This window comes from Protopterus annectens, chromosome 5.part0 (assembly GCF_019279795.1).
Source record: "Protopterus annectens isolate FY-2018-M chromosome 5.part0, PAN1.0, whole genome shotgun sequence".
NCBI lineage: Eukaryota > Metazoa > Chordata > Ceratodontiformes > Protopteridae > Protopterus > Protopterus annectens.
The window spans coordinates 263,513,766-263,535,884 of record NC_056735.1 but is presented as its reverse complement, the minus strand read 5'-3'; the positions used below and the strand labels follow the sequence as shown (position 1 = coordinate 263,535,884).

General features: G+C 39.2%; 1 protein-coding gene across 2 annotated transcripts in view; it reads left to right on the top strand.

The window, feature by feature from the left end:
- Window positions 1-22,119, top strand: part of CBS (cystathionine beta-synthase) — a 656,282-nt gene that overhangs the window by 234,544 nt on the left and 399,619 nt on the right. For both annotated transcript variants that reach the window (XM_044072237.1, XM_044072236.1), the window contains exon 2: window positions 1,625-1,836. In XM_044072237.1, the coding sequence (XP_043928172.1) occupies window positions 1,631-1,836 (206 nt within the window). In that variant the 5' untranslated portion in view covers window positions 1,625-1,630. The remainder of the gene's footprint in view (window positions 1-1,624; window positions 1,837-22,119) is intronic.

The window sequence follows — 22,119 nt, the reverse complement described above, 5'->3', positions numbered from 1 at the left end:
TGTTTGCGTTCTGTTTGTTTGCAGCCAGTTTTATCTTGCTGTATGTTGCATCATCTATTTTATGTTCATTTTACTATTCTGACAGAAATTTTTGGTGTGTGTGTGTGTGTGTGTGTGTGTGTGTGTGTGTGTGTGTGTGTGTGTGTGTGTGTGTGTGTGTGTGTGTGTGTGTGTTGCTGAGAGTATACCTGAATATTTTGAGACTGAGGTCATTGAACAGAAACTCGAAACTTACTCCCTCAAACTCTGCTTGCTGCACATCTCATCACAAGTAGCTGATTTAAAAAATGAACTTTTTCTGATCACAAATGGCAAAAGAAATAGTAACATTAAAATGGCAGTGCTTTTTGCAGTGGGTAGGCATCTCTGCCCACATTATGTGGAGGAAGATTTTGCAATGTGGGCGAAGATTTTGCTGCCCTAACTCTTCTTTCTTAATAATTCAAATGCAAGGCCATATAATCTTGGAGAAGATAAATCTTTGAATCTTCCCTCTACTTCAAGTTTGTGCAACCTCAGAGTTGGTATTACTGAATAAGGATGTGTGAAGGTATAGAAGGCTTGTCCCCTGCAAAAATGCTATGAAGCAGTGACATATTTTTCTTCTCAGGTGCGTAGTTTAACAGAACACCTTTCACTGAGTGGATATTTCTTCATATTGTGGTAATTGAGTTGGCACTTGATGACTTCATTTTGATCAATTCAGGTAGACCCATTGCTGAAGTGCACATTGTCAGACTTGCTTCCTTATAAAGGAGGGAAGGGTAAGAAACGTAGCACATCTGATATTGTTTCCTGTATCACTAATTAAATATCTGAAAAGGAGGTGAACAAGTACTGAGTAGCATGCATCTTTCTTCTGTGGGGCTGCATACCTTACTTCTAGAAGTATCTACCAACCCTCTCCACAACCACCCCCAAACACACACTTTCTGGCCATACTGTGATGTTTAGTTGTTTACTGTGTCAAACTGCATTGCCTGCTGTATTACTGTTGTCACAGTAGCACCTCCTATGCCATCAACATTTCAATGACCTGTTTCTATTTTACTTTTTTTTATTAAGCTCAGAGGAATGTGGTACTGTTGCTTGAGTGGTGTGGTCACACGTAATAGCACTTTTTAGTGCTGGAAAGGAATATTGCCTTTATTACTGACATTGCTGAAACTACCTGCACAGGTGTTGAGGGGACCGTGTACTCCTCTACTCTTTAGAGGCTTTATTCCTCATATTATGAGGCATCTGACCTCTCTGGCCCAGCCAGTTCAGTCTTAGAGGGATGTTTGGGATGTGGTTTGTCATACGGAAGTGGTTTATCTTGCTGCTTTCACTGTAATTCTGATGTGGCAGAAGTATTTATACCCTTTTTTGCTATTTGAGTAGCTGGGAGGAAATAAATATGAGGAAGTAAAGTGTCTACTGCATTACTATGAGTCAGTAACTCAAATTCTGAATTGGCATTTTATGGTTCATATTTCACTGCTGTAGATGTTAGACTGCTTTGTTTTGACTACAATTATATGATTATTTTATTGGCTAAACATTTTATGAAACAATATGGAGTTTGCAGTGCGTCTGTTTTAATAAAAATTGACTTACATTTTGTTCATTTGTCTTCGTTTAGGTCACAATGCCTTCAGTTCCCCACACCAATGATTTGGAAACTGTAGCATGTCCTCATCTTACAGCCTCACATACAGCAAATTGCACCATAGAAAATAATACTGATGAGGAGAAGCAGAAGGAAATTGTTTGGCTCCGCCCAGATGCTCCCAGCAGATGCACATGGCAGCTGGGGAAAAGTGATACAGAGAACGTTCACGAATACAGGCCCCTGTAAGTAACTGCTTTGTTTCTTTATTCATTTCTTTTTTTTTTTTTTTTTTTTTAAGTTCTTACTGGGTTTTCAGTTTGTAAAATAATCACAACAATATTTACAGTCAGAGATTTGTGAACATAAAGAAATGATTTCAACTAAACCTCGTACACAAAAGAAAAAACAACTGTTTACAGGTGTGTCTATTAACTGTCCATTCTTTCAAGTTATTATAAATTACATTAAATCTAAAATGCAGTGATTTTTGCTGGTCAAGCAGATCTCAAAGTTTTGTCCATGCATTGAAGCAAGAGGTAATCCTGGTTGTTTTTGACTTAATTATAATGATTTCAGGTAACAGACTTCAGTTGCAATATTTATAAATTCTTTAAAGGAGAGTGTAGATTCGTTCTTCCAATGCTGAGTTATAACCTTTCTCACTATAGGTAGAATAGACCACAAAATACAATATTTCATTTTCCTAACACATATAGGAATAGGAGTGTTAAAAAGGAATAGTGATTTGGATAAAACAAATGTATCTCCAAAAATGCCTGTAAAAAGAGATTAATGTTATTCCAATAAGGTGTTAAGACAGTACAGTCGTCAAACGTGTTGCCAATCCACGTTAAGTTCTTGTTTACATTTCCAACAAACTTGTTTCTGCTTGAACATTAATTTAGTTTTATGTGGTATGACGAAAGATCTATGCAAATATTTCCAGGTAAAGATATTCCATCTAAGAGATGAAGTTGTGTGTTTAGAAGATATTAGAATTAATTGTTTTTATCTTCTTCACTTGGAGGTCTGTTATTAATATGGGTAAAATAGTTCCAATAATTGTCGTTGCAACTTTGTTTCTCTCCTCACAACTCTATTTAATTTAGATGAGACCCTGTCCCAATTTATTTTGTTGCATTAAGAGTATTAGATATTCAATTCATTTTGGGATATGATCTTTTATACTTGGTTGCATTAACTTAATTTCCCCTTCTACATGTTGTCTGCAGGATTGTACATCTAGCCATGTCTTTATCTAAATTATATTTGTTCTCAATATAATCAACACAACATAGCTTCTCATCTTTCATTAATTGAAACCAATATAGCAGATTTTTCTCTTTAAATGTGATTGTTTCTAACTTTGAGGTAGAGATGTTATTTTGGATATATGCCATAGGAAATATAAGGAAAATCAAATTTTAAAAACAGACAAGGATCTTTATTCATTTCTGATAACTTAGAATTTCCATCTGAGTAATACATTTTTATTATGGATTCCTCATTAAAAAATCCTCCAAAAGACAAATGTAGCAACCCTTAATGATTTATAGTTTTCACAGTAACACTGGTCAGACTGGAGCAGAAATTAAAATAAGACAGATGGTAATATAGATAATAAACCAGTAGCAGAATGTATATATATTTTTTTTCAGTACTGAAGTACTGGACAGAGGCAGATAACATGTCACGGTAGGTCTCTGCATTAGTTAATATAGATGAGTAAGATGATCGTGTGCATTTTCACATTATAGGTATACAGGCAGGTAAAGAGGAAAGCACAGTTCTCAGCTTGAGATCAAGGAATGGGAGAAAAGAAGACAAAGGGAATATTAGAACTGCTAATGAGGGACAGAAGAGGAAAAGGTTAATGACAGTTTTAGCATTGGGAGGGATGTACTAGTTTAGAAGGTAAGGAATGGATAGTACAGCTGATGTTGAATGGAAGGACGTTATAGGTAGAAAGGTACAGAAGCAGAGAGTAAGGAGAAGGGAGACGGAATGCAGCCTTACCAACTAAACTGTAGGAGGGGAGATTTTAAATAATGTAGTTTTCAAAGAAGGTGGGAGAATGAAGATGACAAGCAGGTTATATCAAGGCATTATGTGATAGCCAACGTCCTGCAAAAAGATAGTATATATGAGGTCGGGAACAAATGGATGGGTTCAGGCTCAACTTGTCACAGCTACAGGACTAGCCATTCTTCAGATAAGTCACTGTGGTCTGACTGAATGTTAGTTAAGAAACATCTATCAGTTAGACAAAGGGAGCTTATCTTATGTTTTAGCCACTAAGTAGCATAAGCCAGAGCCCTTAGTATTTTTGGCGGTGCTTGTAGGCGGTGGAACTTGTAATCATTTAATAGGCTGGACTTACTACAGCATGAAATGCAGGTGGTTTGATAATAAAGTAGGGTATCAGGTTATCAGATGGGGAAGTACATTTTGGGGAGCATAGCATTTTTTTTTAATCCCTCACCCCAAGCATCCTCTTTACTCATTTCTTCCCCCTCAGGGGTGAGAACCAGCCCGATTGCTTCCAGACCAGATGAGTGCTCTAATGCCCACTTATTCCATGCCTGTTGGAAGAGCATATCAGCCTTTTCTTCCCCATTGGGGTGAGAGTTGGGCACCAGGCAGGTTGTCATTCTCATAAGGGTCCCCTCCCTCCACATTATTTCATTCCCTGTGTCAACTGGTGGTTTCATTAGATGCCACTGTAGAAGAGACGTGCCCTATAACTGCTTCTCATGTCCTTGGACCACCTCCTTGGCTTATGTGTGGTGTGTGCACCACTGACCCAATAAATGCATCAGCAATGTTTTAACATTCTTGTTGGAATTAGTAGTTCAGTGGACCACCACCTGCCTTCCCTCAGGAGAGGTTAGCCAGTATAGGCTACTCACCCTCCTCACCACTCACCCAACTCTCACAGCACTTCAGCTACTAATCAAACTCAAGTTTTCTTGGTTGTAGTCAGTGTTTTATTCCTCTATGGCGTGGAGTCAGGTGGTGGTCTGTAACTTTTTATGAGCTGTACTAGTTCCAGCTAGTGGTTTACTGTGAGCCATTAGAAGGCCATTACAGATTCATACTGGTGGATCCTTGAACTGGAAGCACAAGTGAATTGGAGCATTTTATTACGTGTTACATTTGCTTCACAGTATGTTTCATATTAACATTATGATTCATTAGTGCATATGAAGTACAGGGAGAAGGAAGGCTTTTAATGTAGTTATCAATGAGTGCTCATATTCTTTGGCCCATAACATATTATATTTTTATTTGTTTTGGAAAAAACAGCTTTGACCTTTAAGGTTAGATTTAAGGCCAGTGTCTGTAGTGAGTCTTTGTATGTACATAGAGCTGACTTTGTTATTGATAGTAGTGACTAAGGATGTTATAGAGAAGGGGTCTATATTAAAAGAATGAATGTTTACTTACCCGAATACCTAAACGCCGACACATCTTCATCGAACCACAAAAACATCGATAGTCTTGAAGTGCGAAATCCGAAACGTTGAATTGTCATTGTTGGCCCTTCTGCGGTATAGTTCCGTAATGTAAGTGTGCGATAGTTACAGACCTTAGGATTAGGGTGCGGATTAAGGTAAGTGCATAGATGGTAATGTATGTTAGATTTAGTGTAGGGTTAAAAGTAGGGTTTTATTAAGTGTATGTGTGTGGATTATTTAATTTGTTTGGGTATAGCTTTTTAAGGTAAGTGTGCGATAGTTACGGACCGTAGGGTGAGGGTTAAGTGCATACATGGTGGTATATGCAAGATTTAGTGTAGGGTTAGAAGTACGGTTTAGTTTAGGGTTAGAAGTAAGGTTTTGGTTAGTGTATGCATGTGGTTTATTTAGTTTTTGTAGGTAGTATGTAGCAGGTGGTGGGTTGGGACAACTATGACATTTTGAGTTTTTGAATTTCGCGGTTTAGGGTGCTCGGTGTATTTGCGGTTCGCAGAATATGTGTCGGCGTTTAGGTATTCGGGTAAGTAGACGTTTGTGTTTTTAATATAGACCCATAGAGAAGGTGTCAATGTTTAGTACTGAACAGCATACATTTCTTTTTTATATGCTTAGACTGAGGTCTGAATCACAAATGTTTTTGAATATCATTAAAACTATGCTTTAACTTAGTCTTGGCCTTGGTAAATGGATGTTTTAGGAGCAGAAATTAAAATAGTTGAGCTATGTGCAATGTGCTAATGCTATATTAGCCCAAATGTTCTACAGTAATTTAGTAAATTATTAACAAAGATTAAACGAGTTCTGAGTATAGAACACTGCAAGACATACATAGAACTCTATGAGAGCAGTTTTCTGTTTGCTATTACCTTATGGTTTGTGAATGGCCTTTGAAGTAACTAGTAAACCATGTGGACTAACTGCTAGAAAAATCTAGTGTAAGAGTGTTTGTTCAGCAGGAAACTGTAGTCCACAATGTGGCTCTAGATGAATCTTGAGACAACCAATTACAATTTTTGGGCAGATCTCTCCTCAGAGATACCTAACCTTGATGACTTGACGTAGTATCAATCTCGTATGCTGGTTGAAGTCTGTGTTGAAGTGTAGCAAAGCTATTGTTAGTAATTACAACAGTTATGACTGCACAAATTTGTGTTGTGTTTGGGAAAGTGAGCATGTTAAAAACATCCAAAGTTACTCATAACATGATTGGCACTACCCTTGTGAAGCACAACTCCCTTCCAAGGGGTTGTGTATGATATTTTTGTATATTGAGATTTACTAAGGTAGCTAAGGGTTGAGAAATACTTCAAGTGGCTTGCTGTACAAACTGTGGCAGAATCTTATCTGCAGCCAAAGGATAATCTAAGTTTAGTAGTAACTTTTGGACCAGTTTGAGGAGACATCCCTGAGTTCCAAAACAGGGCAAGAGCAATGGATGGTTGAAAAGCAGAACAGTCAGTAGTAGCGTCCTAATTATCCTGAATGGTAAGTACAGTATTTCAGTGCATTCTTATATGGTTTTATCAAATAGGAGCTAGCCTGTGTTGTCACTTTAGGTGGAGTGAATTGTAGGTAGGGATTGTTTGCATAGTTTTCTCTAGATGAAGTAACTGTTTGAAAATTTTAAATGTTGAACTACTGGAGCACATTTATTGGTGTTTCAGGAAGTGATCCATTTTATTGTTGAGAGACATACTCTCCATGTTCTAGACTTCTAATATTTAATATAAGGAGTTAGGAAATCTACTCCCTCAAGAGTTTGTTTCTTGATGACATCATAAGTATGATACTAGGCATGATCCAAGGCAGAGTTCTAATGTTCACCCTACTTCTGGTTATGGGGCTGTGATGGTTTATAAACTGGGTGAGTGCACTGGTCTGAAAACTCTTTTCAGTCATAATGATTACAAACAGGGTGACAGTCAGTCACTTCAGTAAAAGATAATAAATCTCTTCAAGAGGATCTGCAAACATACATGCTTAGTGTAATAGTAATGACCTCACTTTTAATGTCAGTAAGAGTAACATTATAAGTTATCTCTCTAGAATAAATGGTCGGCTCATAAAAAAGACTTCATCGTTAAAGATCTGAAGGCAGTGGTGGTAACAAATTAAGCTCTGACCAGTGTGTGTCTGCCAAAACAAAAAGGAATATTCTGTAGTGCAGGTCATCTTGAGCATACTTATGTCATTGACACCATTGTACCACTTTATACCTCACAAATATGACCCATCATCATGTCATGGACACCATTGTACCACTTTATACCTCACTGATATGACCCATCATTGAATAAAGTGTTACGTTGTGTAGTGTTTAAACAAGCCACCCCAAATAGCTTAAGAAAGTAGTTACAATACATTACATTTGTGTGATGATGGGAGACAGTAAGCCTGTGCAGTCTGCCCTTTTAAGCACACTTAACATTCTTCTCCATCCCTACTTTCAAGGAGGTCCTTTCATATGTGTAATGTTGACCTTGGGTGTCTTGTATGGTCATACAGGAAGAGAGAAAATAAGATTGGCTCAAGTGCATAGCAGTGAAGGATAACCTGATTTAAGTGCCTGTTTCTGAACAGGAGGATCCTGAGGTGACCTGAAATGTATGTTCTTATAAGTAATTCTAGACCCATTTGACAAACACCATTCCAATCCATAGGTCTGACAGTTTGTCAGGCAGAACAGATTACTGTACAGATTCAAATGCCTGCATCAGTTCTACAGAAATAGGCCTGGTAAGCAGGGCTGTAACCAGATTGTTGCACTCTACCTGCTTAACGTTATGAAGAAAAGTGAGTGGACTAAACCCTTTAAGAAAACCATGTTGAGCCCTGGTGGATAGCACTATTAATTACAGAATTCAGAATTTCTGAGTAAATGGACTTTTTAAAAAAAAAAACTCTGTAATTGGGAACAGAATAGTAACAGGCTGAAATTCGAGTGACACAGATGAGGAGGTAAGTTCTGGGAGAAGAAAAGTGTTTGCATGTTTGAAATGAAAAGGACAATCAAGGAACTGGCCCCCTTGTAAAGGAAAATTTAAAAAAAAAAGGACAACATCCTAGCTATGACTGGGGCAGCTATTCTAAAGAATACTGGATGGAAGCCAGAATTTCTTTGACATGTATACTTTTTGTAGTTTTTTCAAACAGTCTTGAGAATGCTAAGTAAGCGTTTTTTTTTTTAATAGTTCACAGCAAACCTGATCCAGTTAGTGAAGTAGAGTTCAGTAAACACAGTTTAGAACAAAGTTAACTTCAGTCATATTAGAATGTCTCTGATTTCGAATATGTTTATGTGCCTGTGCCATGTGGAGTTTGATATAACATCATACTGCATAGCTTAGAAAATGGGAGTGCAAGAGTCCGACATTGTATCTGCTGCGGAAAGATTTCTAGGTGATGAAGTGAAGGTCCAGTACATGACATTACTTTTCCTGTGGCTTTTTCTGGGCTGTTAGCTGCATTGGGCCGGGCCATAGAGCTAAACTCTATGGTGGGAGTAGTGGTCACTAGATAGGTATAATACAAGATGGGGGTCATGCTAGACAGTGCATTTACCATTTATATTGCTGCATAACCAGCAGAGATGTAAACTCTATGGTGGGAGTAGTGGTCACTAGATAGGGTATAATTCAAGATGGGGGTCATGCTAGACAGTGCATTTACCATTTATATTGCTGCATAACCAGCAGAGAGTGTCTTCAGGAAATTTTTGAGTGAGTCTTTGTGGACAGATAACACAGACTGTAGCGTTTGCAGTGCTCAGTTAGACTTTGGACTAGAAGTAATTTTGAGTGATGCATAGTAACCGTACGGAATGCAGCAAGCATTTAATGAAGTCTTGATATATGACTGTCACAATGCCAACTCTCTTATGTTCTCTGGCTTGCATGAATATCCTAGAAATTTGTCATGGTGCTTAACCAAGTACTGTTAGTGCATAACTCTGCATCAAAGTTGCACAACTCTACAGCGAGGTTACTTACTGCTACTTACTATTGCCAAAATACTAGTCCTGGGTACTTTGTAGTCTCTGATTTTATACTTTTTCAAGATCTTGGTGTTGATATTTTTGTTCCTACATATTTTTTCGACTTTGTCTTTCAAAGAGTTGACAGGTCTCTGTTCTGAAACGCGGTCATTGCACTTGGCCACCCTGGGGTGCTGGTGATTCCTAGGTTGCAATTTTAGACATCAAGTATTGATTCCTTTTCCTGTCAGGCTGTGCAGCAATGGAAGTTATCACAATGACTTTGTTTGTATCCCACCCTGGGCTGCCTGTAGCAACCCTAAAAAGCACAATTGTTTGAACTGCGTATTCATATTCTAATTAATATTGTGTCGGGTGCTTTTTTGCACAAACTTTTTTTTTTCAGTTTTGATGTTTTTATCTTTTTTGAAATGCCTAGAAATCCTTTTAATGTTCTGTGTTTTGTGATTAATCATTAATTAATTCTGACTTTCATGATGAACCTGGTACAAGGATTGCTGAATTTAAGAGGTATTCATGAAGCAAAGTCTTCAATGTATGTAAGCTGTCTAGTTTACTGAGAGACAGCCAAGCCTGCAGTATTGTATGCTTGTTGCAGATGCTGTATTTATATGTACAGATTTTAACATATGAAAGTTATTCCACATGATATTCTGGAATCTGAAAGTATATAGTTTTGTGAAACAGGACCTGGGTTTGGATGGATGGCTCTGCCTAAGGTCTGAGAATAGTAGTACAAAGTTATCATAATGTCTGTTTTTGGAGGTCTATTTAATTATGTGACCGATGCTATGCAGGATAGCAAAGATATATAGAAAATTGTGAAATTATTATCCTTAAAATGTTTTGTAATAATTTGGAGCTTTTCTCCATGGCCTGTGATAAAAATAGTCTTTTATCCAATCAGACTTTCCCAGTAAACAAATGTCAATAAATAAGTAAATAAGATAAAGAGAATGCAGGGGGGGGGGGGGCTGCAAAGGACTGGTATGGAAGTGTAGACACTATGCAAAGTTAGACTCCTTAACGGCAGGGGATAATTTATTATTTATTTATTTATTTTACATTTGTTGACCGGGATAGTCCGACTGGATGCATGTCCATTTTCAGCGGAGGCCCGGGGAGAAAAGCTCCACAGAGTAAAAAATAAACATTAATTACATTCAGATACATACAGATAATATACAGTTACAGGGATAAATTTTAGATACATTTTTCAGCAGAGTGAATTAGATACAATTCAAATGCAATAATCATTTCTATAAGTTGTTACACTGGGTCGGGGAGAGTTAATCAGAATTAATACATGGGCAAAGCCAATGAGACTTAAAATATAGCTTAAGATTATTTTTGAATTGACAGAGGGAGGTGGAAAGTCTTAGGTTATTAGGGAGGGAATTCCAAACCTTCCCTATGGAGTTGGCAAAGAGAGCTTCGCCACCCAAGTTGTTGGCTTTGATGGTTTGAACCAGAAATCTATTTGAGGAGCGAAGACAGCTAAGATTGGAGTAGGGAGTCAGTATTTCACTCAGTGAAGGGTTTTTTCAGGTTCTTTGATTATTTTAAATGCTTCAGTGAGTTGGTTCATTTTGAGGAGGTTGGGTAGTTCAAGCCAATCAAGTTTCCTTAGATTGTGACAATGATGATTTCTATGGGGAGCACATATTACAAATCTGGCAATGTGGTTACAGGCAACAGAGAGTTTTTTAATCTCATTTTTATTGATAAAGGAAAGGACAGGAGAGGCATACAGTAAGGTAGAGAGGAGATGTGTGCGTGCAATAGTGAGTTTGGCAGTAGGGGTTAGGAAGTTTTTGATTCTATACAAGGATCCGAGTTTCTTATTTACTGTTTTTGTGGTTTGACTGATATGGCTGTCAAATTTAAGCTTATTATCAATAGTTACCCCTAACAGTTTGGTGGTGGTATCAGGCTCAATTTTGGTACCATCTGTAGATTGTACATAGAAGGTATTGTTATTAGATAGTGTAGAAAGTTGAACTGGTGGGGGCCCTGAGGAGGGAAAAAATATTAGTAATTTGGTTTTCTTTGGATTTAGGATGAGTTTCAGCTGCGAGCCACTTTTCTACTGCAGTAAAGGAGTGTTGGGTGACTACTTGTAGATCAGTGAGAGAGACTGCAGAACATATCAGGGTGGAGTCATCTGCATATTGGATACAGGTGGCTTTAGGGATAATAGTGTGGAGTTCATTTATGAATACAGAAAAGAGGAGGGGACCTAGTATGGAGCCCTGAGGGACTCCTATGGTATTAGGCAGCAGGTGAGATAGCTTATTTTGCCATTGGACTGCTTGTTGTCTGCCAGAGAGGTAGGCCTTGAACCAGCTGAGAGCTGGATTATCAAGGTGTAAGGTTTCTAGGGTATGGAGCAGAATCTCGTGATTGACCATGTCAAAAGCTTTTGACAGATCAAGAAAGAGTGCAGAAGTTATTTTTTTGCTGTTACGGTTTTTATTAACTGAGTCCGTAAAGGAAAGAAGAGCGAATAAACAGAAGAGATATAATAATAACATGTATACTTTTTATTGGACAGAAGAAATGCAGGGTGTTGACCTGACCGCTGTCTAATCAAACACCCTGGATGGGAAGGAATGGCTGCAGCACACTGCACTGAAGGTGCAGCGTCTTTTCAGTGGACTAACTGAAGGACCTTGTGACCAACCAAAGTGATGTCAGGGAATTGTATGGCAGAGTGTAGGTCAGCTAACCTACTGCCACTACAAGAAATGTGTGAGGTGGCGAGTGTCTCAGCAGTGGCAGGGACTCGAGTGGCTAATATTACTGCAGAAGAGATATGTTTTTGGGCAGTGAGCTGTGTTCCTGCAAAATTGTTTCTGAAGTGTTCCTGTGTGCAAGTGACGTGTGGTACAAAGTACAATTCCCTACTTATGAGATAATAATGGTGCCCCCGCTTGTTCTGAGATATTCTGGATGCAGGCATTATTAGCACACAGACATACTCTTGGATCAGAACAATCACTGTTGCTTCTTCTAGACTTTTATATAAGCAGATGATGCTGATACTACAGTGCAAATATGGAGAATTACACTCTTTGTTGTAATGTGCGCAATTTAAACAACAACTTCCAGCAAATGTTAATCCAAAACAATGAGCACGGAGCATGCATTACTACAATAGAGAACAAATTCAAGAATTAGATGGTAACAAGAAGGTGATGCCAGGTTAGAAAGACATTAAAACGGCAGTATAAAAATTGAGTTACATGTATGACAGTGACCACTGACCGTACCAGAGCAAATATAATCAATCACTGCACTATTGCAAGATATGCCCCATTTTGATAAAGGTTTGTAGAATACTACAGACGGGTCTATATTAGAACATCAACTTTTTAAAACCTCGAATGTTCTAATATCGTCTCCTATTTAGCGAATGCTGACAATATCGAACATGCAGAACAGCAAATTTTTTTCCCAGGGAAAAAAGTTTCTGTTCTGACACACATACACACAACACAAACACACCAAACAAACAGCAATCCACACACATACACCTAAAATCCTACATCTAACCCTACACTAAACTATACACACACCGCTAGCTATCCACTTACCTTAACCCTAACCCTAAGATCCGTTACTATCGCACACTCACCTCACCCACACCCTAACCCTAACTCACCTACCCCACCCTAACCCTCACGTCCACACAATCGCACACGTACCTGACCCACGCCCTAATCCTAACTCATCTAACCCGTGCCCTAACCCTCACATCCACACAATCGCACACTTACCTGTTCCCGACCCGTAACTTTCCACCACAGTGCTGAACATAGCGAAGCCACAGGAAAGGCCAACTGAATTCCTTCCCTAGGAAGAAATTCGGTGTTCCGCAACTTCGCTATTTTCAGCATTCACTGAATAGGGGTCGATATTAGAACATTTGAAGTTGTGAAACTTTGATGTTCTAATATAGACCCACTACAAACATATACATTTGTGAGCAGTCATCTTTTGAGCACATTAGAAAGATGTATTTTTGTTAGATGTTCATACTCTAATAGTGCAAGCAAGTCTACAGACACAAAAGGAAAATGTTTTCAAAAATCATAATTACATTTGAACTACGAGTCAGCAGGGTTTACTATGCAAACGTTGAGTGCACGGTCGGCAAAATTGGGAATAGTGAACCCCATGTGGTTGATTCCCATATCGCCAACCTGCAATATTGCGAGTGTGCAGTTTAGCAAATGCCACTGTGTATTCGCAGATATGTCATCGGAGTTATGACTACAGATCGCAGTACAGTGGGATCAGGAAATTACACTTTTTCCCCACAACTCTGAGATTGCACTACAGTGGGGAAAAAGGTAATTTCCCGAACCCACTGTACTGCGAGTCATAACTCTGTTGACATATCTGCATTCACAAAACTAAACAGGAATGATTTATAAATAAATATAATCTTGTAATTCAATATACAGAAGTCTTTCCTACTAAGTAACAGCTGTTTACAATACCATGATACTTGGTTACATATTATGCCTAGTTTCAGAAGCTTAAAATTTTACTGTATTAATGGTATAGTTGTGACATTCATACCATACGTTGTTATAGAATCTGGCCTCAGTTCAGATACTTACAGATTTGCTGTATTGATGGTGTACTTCTGTTCTGTGGTACTTAGTGATTTCAGGGTACAAAGGGCTAAATTATAAGGAAAGTATCATGACCAGTCTTTGGGAACTTGCATATTTGCTATTTTGATGGTGCAACAGTATCTTATAATAAATGCAGGCTGCAGTGTGTGAAACTACAAACCTGTTATTGTATTTTAGAGTCTTAAAGTCTTACCTAATAAGGTTGTTATAGTCTAACTTTATGACTCTTTTAAAACAACCACAGACTAGTTAGTCTTTCTGAAGGTGGTCTGCCCCTAAAACTTTTATTTTTTTTCTCATCACCCACTTATAATCAAACAATTCCCCCCAGCAGCTCACATGGCCTGTTTGTTTCTCTCTGTTGAGAATCCCTTAGACATTAATTTCTGAGGATGGCGGTGAAGTGTGTTAAGAGTGGTGCCATCATCTGCCACAAGGACAAGGTTCTTGCTGTAAGACCCTAACCCCTTCTTGTTAGCAGCTTCTGCATGCTGTGCTAATGCTGCTTGCATGAGGGCATTTGTATGCCACCACACATGCCAGCTCCTTGCTTTAAGTGGTGTATCACTATGCAGCTTGATCCTGCTAGACTCATGCTGTGGGTGATGCACCTTCTAGGTATCACCAGTGCAGTGAGCCAAAAGCACTTCCTTGTCACAGATGGGTGAGCTGGAGTTGGCTGTTCTCTCCCCTCCTTCTCTGATTGACTCCTAGAACCATTGTTGCTAACTGAACATGACTAAACTTAAGATTGATATTTGAACAATATGTTTTGCATGCACGTCCATAACACTAATTAAGAAACTCCTATATGCATAACTGACTATGAAATGATATATTTGATTTTATAAGCAACTTCAGCCATGCCAAAGAACCACAGCCACATGTATTAGCCGAAGAATTATAACACCATCTATGTGTTTTATACATACAAGCACCTCTACAATACTCAGGTTCTCATTAAATCCTTATTTGGACTTTGGCTTTGGTCAGAAGTGCCAAACCTCAGGATAGAGAAGGGATATAGGTACCTAGAAGGGAAGGGACTAAATGAAAACAAAGATGTGTTAGTATAACATCACTAACAGAAAGGTCCATGCACTGTTGTTCCATTTTGGGATACTACTTCCTATTGTCAAGTTACCACTGGTGAAGGAGGGATTGAGAAACCGCTAATACCGGTGATTAGAGGCCTTCCTAAAGTGCATAAAACTTTGGTGAACCCCCCCCCCCCCCTTTGGCCCATTGTATCAGGGAAGGGGTGGCTTACTGAGAGTATGTCGATTTATGTTGAGAAGCAGCTTAGACCCATTGTTAACTCTACACCTTCTATTTTGAAGGACACTAAGCAGTTCCTAGAATCTCTATCGGACGTTGCACCAGATAATACAGTGTTCATAGACACAGACATCATGATGACTTTAGATGTCCAGTCTTTGTTCACCAGTATACCTAATGACACAGGAATTGAGTTTTTAAGAATATTTTTGTTAAGTAAAGGAATGACTACCAATAAAGTGATGAGAATTACTATGCTGATGGAGATTGTTTTGGAGAACAATGTGTTTCTCTATGATAATGGTTATTATTTACCGACACTGGGAGTGGCCATGGGCACATCATGTGCCAATTCATATGCTAATCTTGTATTAGCTTACTGGGAGTCTATATGTATATTTTGACACATGAGTTTTACTCCAGGTTTATTAAGTATTATAAGCGGTTCGGAGATGATCTTTTTCTTGTTTGGAATGGTGACTTAGCCACATTAGAAGATTTTATAGTTTATATTAATAGTACTACTACATTTTTGAGATTAACAGGTGAAAGTTCACAAGTTCAGATAAACTTTTTAGATGTCACCCTTACTAAAAATAATGGAAGATTAGCATCAAATATTTATAGGAAACCATGTAGGAGGAATGCCTATTTACACCGTGATAGTATGCATCCGCCACATATCCACAGGAATATTATTAGGAATCAAGTCACACGATGCTCACGGTTAGTTAGTAATGATCTAGACTTTCAGCTAATGTTAACACATTTACAGCAGGATTTTATGAGTAGAGGTTATCATGATAAAGATCTATCAGCTTTGAAGAAAGTAGAACGTAATGGTGCGGCATCACCATATATTAGGGGTAGTATGATAGAACCTGTTGCACAGAAGAAATCCCCCAAGGAAATGAACAAGAGAACGGTTATTACCTATACTAATAAGAATAGAAGTATAACAGAAGTTATTAAAAAGAATTGGGATGTTTTACAGTTAGATGAGAGGCTCAAGGCCTTAGTAGGTCCACGACCTAGTTTTAGTTATAAGAACACGAAATCTTTGAAAAAGATGCTTTGTTATGAGAGACATACATTTGATAGGTCATTGTCAATGAGAAGGGGTACTTTTCCTTGTCGTAATTGCAATAAGTGTAGTTTTATTAGCAGCAGAGACAGTTTTATACATCCAGATACTTCTGTGTGTTATAGGTTTAGCCATTATGCAGATTGCAAGACTAGGAATTTAGTTTATTTAACCATCTGTAAAAAATGTAGTGTTTTTTATGTGGGCAAAACTAACAGGACTCTGAGAAAGGATCAGGGAGCATTTGTATGCTATTAATAGAGAAAATTAAAATAATGCTCTAGCAAGACATATTTTGACGCATGGTACTACACATAGTTTTTGAGTTCATGGTTTTAGAACTCATATACACTACCATGAGATTAGGTAATACTGTTGGCTTTACTGAAAGAGAAGAAGGGAAGTGGATAATTAAATTGCAAGCAGATTCAGGACATGGCCTGAATGATAGGGTCAATTTAAAACCATTCCTTAGTGACCGTCCTTTAAAGCACTAGTGTATTGATGAGTAGTCTTTTAAGAACAGCAGCATTTTTATCTGATAATGGTTTTAATTTTTTGTCAAGAATTTTTTTGGCAAAAATTTTTTCTGGCAGTAGTTTTATATGTAAGAATGTTACATTGTTTTTACATGAATATTGAGTACTTGTGTGTGTGTATGTATGTATATATATATATATATATATATGTGTGTGTGTGTGTGTGTGTGTGTGTGTGTGTTTTTTGTTTATGAACATATGTTTTAAACTTTTAATGTTGGATGAAAATTTTATGATAATTGTTTGTGTGATTTCATTGGTTCAAAGAGCCACAAGGTGTGTATTTAAGAGCTTGAAAGTTATGTGTCTGTTAAAGTCTGATGAAGCATCCCTAGCAGATGTGAAAGCGCTTACTTTTTATAATAAAGCTGATTTATTACATTAGCAGCTGGTTGACTTAGATTGTTGTGGAGTACCTGCAGTTTCTTCTTTTCTGTTGGATCTTTTGATTTGGATACAGCAGGTACCTTACCCTCAGAGGATTTTGTTTTAGAGAAAACAAAGATGTGTTAGTATAACATCACTAACAGAAAGGTCCATGCACTGTTGTTCCATTTTGGGATACTACTTCCTATTGTCAAGTTACCACTGGTGAAGGAGGGATAGGATGGAGTGCAAATTTAATCTGACTGATGTTGGATTACAAGTTACAGACTGCTAGCCCACAAGTTTGTTGCATCTCATAAGAGCCTAGCTCCTAGTTTATAATAATTAATATAGGGAGGGAGGGGCATTTTATGCATGGAGCTGGCCAGTGATTGTTAGCTTACTGGATGATAGTGTGGGATGCCATGAATGTCACATGGCCAAGTTTTTTTTTTTTTTGCACAGACAATTTATGTAGACTTTACAGCATGCACAAGGAACTTAAGATAGTTCACCTCACAGAATACTACTACAGTGCAAATAGGTAGCATACATGAAAATTAACAAACTGTTACAGATTAAAATGCAATGAGTTTACCTCAGACTGATTTGTAAAACACTAAAACTTCACATCAAAATCAAAATTACCACCACCAAGCCAGCACAACCTCACATTGACAAACAGTTGGTGACCTAGCCAACCAAACAGCTACACTAACAAAGCAAAATGACTGTTTATGGTTTCTGAAAGCATTCTAGGGGTAAGATTATCTTTTGTTTCTTCCACCCATATAGCATTTTACCATTTTAGCTATGATCACATTTAGTTCTGCCCTCATATTTTGTAACAGCTGCTTACATAAAGTATTTTGCATATCAAATTAAAGAAAAGGAACTGGAGTTGATTACTTAGCCTTTTTTGGATACCCATTCAGCTGGTATTGCACCATGTTGCATTGCTGCATTGTGTTTGTGTACCTGTTTCCGTTGTTTATTCATAACTGTCAAATATGAACAAATACCAAGTCATTTTAAAGCTGCAGCAATGTCTCTCGTTGCTTAATCTGTTGTTGTTGCAGAAACAGCTCTTACATTTTTTTTTGAAAATGTGTTATGATTTTGAATGATTATTGGTAAAGCTGAGTTCTAGAATGCAAGTTAGGTCTCACAGACTTGATATGTACAGCTTCTTCCTTAATTGCATCACACTTTTTAGTGGTCAGGCATTTAATGTTTTGCTTTAGCTGTAGTGTAATTTTTAGCAACATAGAGCGTGAAACCCAGTTTGACATTTGTATTGACATCCTGGCCATTCTTTAGACTTGGGGAGGGGTCTTTTCTGCATTAATATGGGATACTGTTATCCTCTCAATGGGAAGATGTGACATTTGTGCCTAATGTTTTTAGTGTCTATTTCCTATCATACACCACTGATGCAACATGCTAATATAATGTATTGTTAGGAAGGGGGGTAATTTCCTGACATGGTTTTGACTATGCTTTGCTAACTATAAACAACAAAACAATATTAAACTGTAAATATGTGGCTAATAACTGTATGCTTCTGTTGTGTATGGAAGTAAATATAATGATGATAATGTAATGTACCATGCAGGGGTATTGTCACATTTCTTTGTGCATTTCCTATTCATGACCTGTTTAAACCTGTTTAAAATATTACAGCTGCATGCTATATTATGCTGTGACTGCCTCGTGCCCATTATCAAACCAACCTTTTAGTTAAGGTAGTAGATACTGCAGCTATGTTACTTTGCAAGCTATAAACTGTAATGCCCTTATCAAGGGTACTGTACTACCTGAGAAGTCACTGGATGTTCTTCATCTCACATTGCTGCAGTCATAACCTGTGGGTAGTCCGCTGTCCTCGGTCGGCCCGAATACCAAAGTGTTAGGCTGGCGTCGGTCATGGTCGCTCAGATCTGACGTCAGTATGCCGTGGTACTAAAGCGCATGACCGACGCCATATTCTCAGTCTTTCTTGCCGCGTGGTCCGAAGCAGAAGCAGCGTTTGCAAGTGCCGTTCGGCGTCCTGAAATTTTCGTATTCTGAGTTTCAGACCGAAGACCAAGTTGGGCTAAGTACCCCGTTGGGGAATATTTTTGTCTTTTCTTGCCTCAGTTAAATCCGGATGTCAGAAAAAGTAAATAATTGTATTTCTTGTGGGAAACAGATACCTCATAGGGATTACCACTCTCTCTGTATTCCTTGCTTGGGGCCTGAGCACGACGTAGTCGGGTGTCGGTTTTGTGCTAGATTTAATAAGCGCACCATTAAACGCAGGTTAGATTGTGCTATACTTGTCTTCGGTAAGCGGTGTAACTACAATATGCCGTCGGATCCTCCGACGTCCGCTACCGCTAAGAAGCGTAAGGAAAAATCGTTAAAGTCCAAGCAGAATGAGTCGTCCTTTACGGACGCCGGTTCTTTAGAAACTACGGTGGAATCTGTGGATCCAGCCGAGGCTTCAGCTGAATCTCAGGGGGAGCCCTTAATCTTGCAGGATGTGGCCTCTCAGGAGTCGGGTCAGGCTGAGGGGGCCTCTCAGGTCTCTGTAGTCCCTTCTTTGCATAAGGTGGTTAGGCCTTCTACTTCTGTCTCTAAGGCACCTTCTAAGGTCAGACATAGTTTGTCTTTCTCTGGCGTCAGCCATAGTTCTGCAGGTTCTGTACCTAAAAAGCATATGCTGAAAATGGCAGAGGATTTGATTACCTTAATCAGGGGTTCTATGCCCCCTCCAGATAAGAGGCCTAGGGTGGAGCCAGAGGTGGAAGGATTGGAGCATTCCTCGGATTACTCGGAGTCTTCGGCTGAAGACATTCAGGATTTTCCTCCTTATTCTGATTCAGATGCAGAGGATTCTAGTCCTTCTGCTTCCCCTCCAGAAGATTTTTCTTTTTCTGAAACTCTGCATTCCATGAGGGAGCATTTTAAATGGGAAGGTCAGGATTTTTCAGATTCTCGAAAGAGACTTAGGGAATTTTTGTTTTTGCCACAGCACAGGCCCTTGGCTATTCCCCGTTTTGGATGTTGTTCAGGATGTTTTCTCTGAAGCTTCCCTTAATCCTGATTCTTTGCCTCCTGCCCCGGTCAAGCCAGACAGGTATTACAGAGTGCCAGAGGCTCATAAATATTTGTATAAGAGCCCAAGAGCGGACCCGGAAACTATTAGCCAGGGACCTAAGGGTGTCAGGGCTTCTGTTGTAAAGAATCCAGTTCCTCTGGATAAAAGATTCTAGAGCTTTGGATAGGTGGGGTAAAAAAGTGTATACCTCTTCCACTCTAGCGATGAGGGCTTTGAATTGCCAGTTTCATATGCTGAAGTACCAGAATTTTCTCTTGAGTCAGTTAAAATCTAAGGTAGATGCTTTGGCAGAGGGAATAGAGTGTAAGGAATTGCAAGATTTAGTTCATGCCTCTGACCAGGTGGGTAAGCATTCTTTGCAGTGTGGTTTTGATGCTCTACAGGCTTCTTCCAGGGTGGCTGCCACTGGATCAGTTATTCGTAGGCACGCCTGGCTTAAGGATCAGAATTTGTCAGAGCATGTTAAAGCTCGAATTTTGGATGCTCCCCTTCAATCTGAAGTTCTGTTTGGTTCTCCTGTGGAGTCAGTTTTGAAGAAAATGGAAGACAAAGCTAAGTCCATGCAGACTGTTAAGGATTTTTTGCAGGTGCAGCCCCCTAAGTTTAGCAGAAATTGGCCTGCTAAGGGATGGGCTTATCCTTCTTCTGATTTACAGTCTAAGGGCAGATCTAGACGTGGTAGGGGCAGAGCTCATGCTCAGGGTTCTTTCAGGCCTAGGACGTGGAGTTCCCCTGCACAATCTTCTGGTGAGGGCAGGGGTCAGCCTTTTCGTAAACAGACCCAATGACCTGTATCTCCAGCTGCCGGATCCCTCCTGTCTGGCAGCTCCTCTGGGAGGAAAGTTGGCACTTTTCAGGCAAAATTGGCTTTTAGTCACCCAGGACAAATGGGTGTTGGACATTATAGACCGAGGCTACAAGTTTTATTTTCACACCTTGCCTCCTTTCAAAGGCATGCCAGACGTTCCTCCTCAGCAAAAGTTGGAGGCTCACAAACAGATTTCTTTACTTTTAAAAATGGGGGCTATCCAGGGGGTCCCTCCGTCAGAAATAGGCCTAGGATTTTATTCTCGCCTGTTTCTTGTACCAAAGAAAGGAAACACTTGGAGGCCAATTCTGGATTTGTCTATTCTCAACACATACCTGGACATTCCAAAATTCAAGATGTTAACTTTGCAGCAGCTCCTGCCTCTGCTGGGCAAAGATCACTGGATGGTAACTCTGGATCTCAAAGAGGCTTATCTTCACATTCCTATCAGGCCCAGCTGCAGGAGGTTCCTGCGTTTTCGGGCTGGTACTTCTCACTATCAGTTCTCTGCATTGCCCTTTGGCTTATCTACTGCGCCCAGGGTGTTCACAAAAGTCCTGGCTCCGGTGATAGCCTTCTTGAGATTAAGGGGAATACAAATTTATCCTTATTTGGACGATTGCCTGATTCTTGCTCAAGACAAAGTCAAGTTGCTTCACCATCTTCAGTATGTTATGGCAGTGTTAAGGTGCCTAGGGTATTCTGTGAACGAAACAAAGTCCAGTCTAGTACCCTCTCAGGACATGTGCTTTCTGGGTGTGAGACTGAATACAGCTTCTCAGATGGAGTTTTTGACACCGGACAAACAAAAGGAATCTTGCCCTTTACTTCCAGCAATTATCTCTATGGTCCAGGCTGACTGCAAGGACAGTCCTTCAGGCCTTGGGGTTCATGGCATCTTGTATTCTGGTGCTTCCCAATGCCAAACTGCATATGAGGAAGCTACAATGGTATCTCAAAAGCATATGGACTCAACACTGCCACGATTTGGACACTGTCATTCAGATAATACCTTGCATCCAAAGGGAATTCTTGTGGTGGGCTCAGGAATGTCACCTAAACAAGGGACTCTCTGTGACCCGATCAGAGGCGAGTCAGATCTTAATGACAGATGCCTCAGACAAGGCTTGGGGAGCACACTTCAATGGGAAATGGGTTCAAGACACGTGGCCTCCCAGACTACAACATTTGCATATCAACATGAAGGAGATGTTAGCAGTCCAATTTG